The sequence below is a fragment of the Buceros rhinoceros genome, unplaced genomic scaffold (genome assembly GCF_000710305.1).
Source record: "Buceros rhinoceros silvestris isolate BGI_N320 unplaced genomic scaffold, ASM71030v1 scaffold1686, whole genome shotgun sequence".
NCBI classification, from domain to species: Eukaryota; Metazoa; Chordata; class Aves; order Bucerotiformes; family Bucerotidae; genus Buceros; species Buceros rhinoceros.
Genome location: NW_010417941.1, coordinates 65407 through 67974, shown reverse-complemented (window position 1 = coordinate 67974; position 2568 = coordinate 65407). Strand labels below are relative to the sequence as shown.

At 41.5% G+C, this 2568-nt stretch overlaps 1 protein-coding gene across 1 annotated transcript in view; it reads right to left on the bottom strand.

The window, feature by feature from the left end:
• Window positions 1–2165, bottom strand: part of ZNF804A (zinc finger protein 804A) — a gene marked incomplete at its 5' end in the record, with an annotated part of 36202 nt that extends 34037 nt beyond the window's left edge. Inside the window, one exon of the mRNA XM_010138337.1 lies at window positions 2022–2165. Coding sequence (XP_010136639.1) covers window positions 2022–2165 — 144 coding nt within the window. The remainder of the gene's footprint in view (window positions 1–2021) is intronic.
• Window positions 2166–2568: the final 403 nt, after the last annotated feature.

Genomic DNA, 2568 nt, shown 5'->3' with positions numbered 1-2568 from the left:
GATAATCGGCCCCTGGAATCGACGGACATTCTATCCCGGTTTTCGGTAAGCAGTTCTCTTTGGTATTGCTAAGGGGGAGGTATTCGGATTTCGATTTGGGCTGGTGTGCCGTGTGAAATCCACCTTTCCTTAGCGTAAGTCTCTCGGTTTGTATAAGTGACCGTGCAGTGAAAATCCCTGAGCTGACATCCCTGGACCTGTTAGGGGAAACGAGCGCCTAATAGACTGGTTACAATAAACCCGTGTTTTTAATTTGTAACTGCTTTCGGTCTTGCGGGTACTTTCGTGACAGTCTGACAGAGGAGGAGGATGATTTGATGTATTTCACCAAACACAAAGCCACATGTAAACACAGACACACAGGCCCCCAGCACAAAAGATGGAGAGGTAGGATTTGCCACGTTCTGTCAGACTGGTGCAGTGCCCACCATCTCCTGTCTAAAGCCGTCAGAAAACAAGAATAACTATGTGAACCACTGGAAACAAGTCCCTGTTCAGTCTCACACCAAGCCTCAGTTTCAAAATCAATTTTTCATCAATACCGAAGAGAGAAACGAACACTGCAGCCTTCAGGTTCTCATTGTTTACAAGTGCTTTAGAGCACTTAAAAATTAACAAATAAAAATCCTTAGGGAGTTCAAACGGGGAAGACTCTGCTCATCACTTCTTTTTTCCTGCCGTCCACCAATGAGGTGCTGCTGTGTGAGCAGAACACCCGAAGAATCAGGTTCCAGTTGTATTTTAACTAAAAATATTGCAACTCATAATAAATATCTATAGGATGCAAGGAAGCTCCCTGTTAACTTCCCGTATATCTTTTCCTCCAGCTTCTCACAGATTGCTATTGCTGCTGAGGTCCACAACTCTGTAGATCTCAAAACTAAATCTAACGCCCATGCTGTGTAAATTACAGGCTAAATAAAAAAACCAGCATGAGAAAGTGTTTCAGGGAGAAGTGCTGAAGGAAAGAAAAGCAAATCATTGCCTTACATAATACAGATATAAAACACACGTAGCAACTCTTCTATGTTCACCCTGAGCAGAATTACAGGACGAGGGGAGATTCAATTAGAATGGAAAGCAATCAATCCAGATCCACAACCATACACGTAGCAACTCTTCTATGTTCACCCTGAGCAGAATTACAGGACGAGGGGAGATTCAATTAGAATGGAAAGCAATCAATCCAGATCCACAACCATAATTGCACCACCAAAAAAAAAAAAAAAAAAAGATAATTACCAGCTAAGTGGACTAAGCAGAAATTTCCCGTACGGTTATTACATATCTTTACATTATCATTACAAAGCTCTTTGCTGGAGTCGAAATTCACCGTACTTGCCTCTGAATTACACAGTCCTGATGCCTCCAGAGACAAGGGCGTTGCACTGGGGTGCAGCGCCTCTCTCGTTGTGAGGAAGCACTGCTTTTATGTTACCAGAGCAGGAGACACAACTTGGAGGTGTGGTGATAAAAACATAAATAACTATGTTTTAAAGCATACCTTATTGTGAGCTGAGCCAGAAACTTTTCATTACCGCAGGTTTTTTTATTTTTTTGTATTAAGTAAAACCCATTTCATTTTTATATGAAGTGAAGCCCGTTTCAGAACTGTATCGCGCTAAAAGCAAGCTCACCAAAGGGTATGCCAAGTCTCCTACCCACATCTGTTGCAACGAATGCTTCCTAGGAAGTCGTCTCTCAGGTATACCACAGCATTTAATTATGTGCAAGATCTAACTGATAACAAGGATATTGTACATTTACATTTTTAATCATATTTTTCATCATTTCCTGTTCTTCACAAACAACCTGTTCACATTTCCCTTTCTTTCCACCTCAGATCTTTAGACTGTAAATTCTTCACGGTAAGATTTGTTTTTAAGAAAACAGTGTATTTTGTTTCCCAGAACCCAAAATTTGGACCCAACTCACCTGCGGTTTCCAAGCCTGCCTGAAGCACATCTTACTTCATCATTCTACCTGAAACTAAGTTGAAGTAGTGAGCAGATTCCTCTTACCTGTTTGTGAGCATGATCATAAGAGTTAATGTGATTGTCAAACTCCTGGTGTTTATAGTACTGCTTGTCACAGAGTTCACAGTAGAAGTTGGCTTTAAGATCTTCCAGAGCTTTTGCTATCGTGTTTTTCTTTTCAGCATAATCCTGGAGGGAGGCGGGAAAAAGTAATTTTAGTTTTGCCTTTGATGCTGTGAATGGATTTTGTGCTCTGCAGTTAATCATATTTGTAAACATTTACACACCTCCATAACTAAAAGCCTTCACATATTTGCTGTGTTACTCTGCACATATTTACTGTCTCTGCTGCGAGGCTGCAGATTTGCACACTTCTATTTGCTATACGGTTGCCAGCTCCCCTCAGGGGCGCTGTCAGAGGCCGGAGGGTTTTCCCCAGGTTCTGTCTAAATACAAATATTCATCATGCTGAAGGCTCTTTTTGAGTTAATTTCAGTCCAACACTCGCTGCTCCAAAGGTGTGCTAGGTCATACTCCCACATGGAATAAAGATGAAAACACCAACCGCAACAGTTTAGTTACCGGCTCTTAC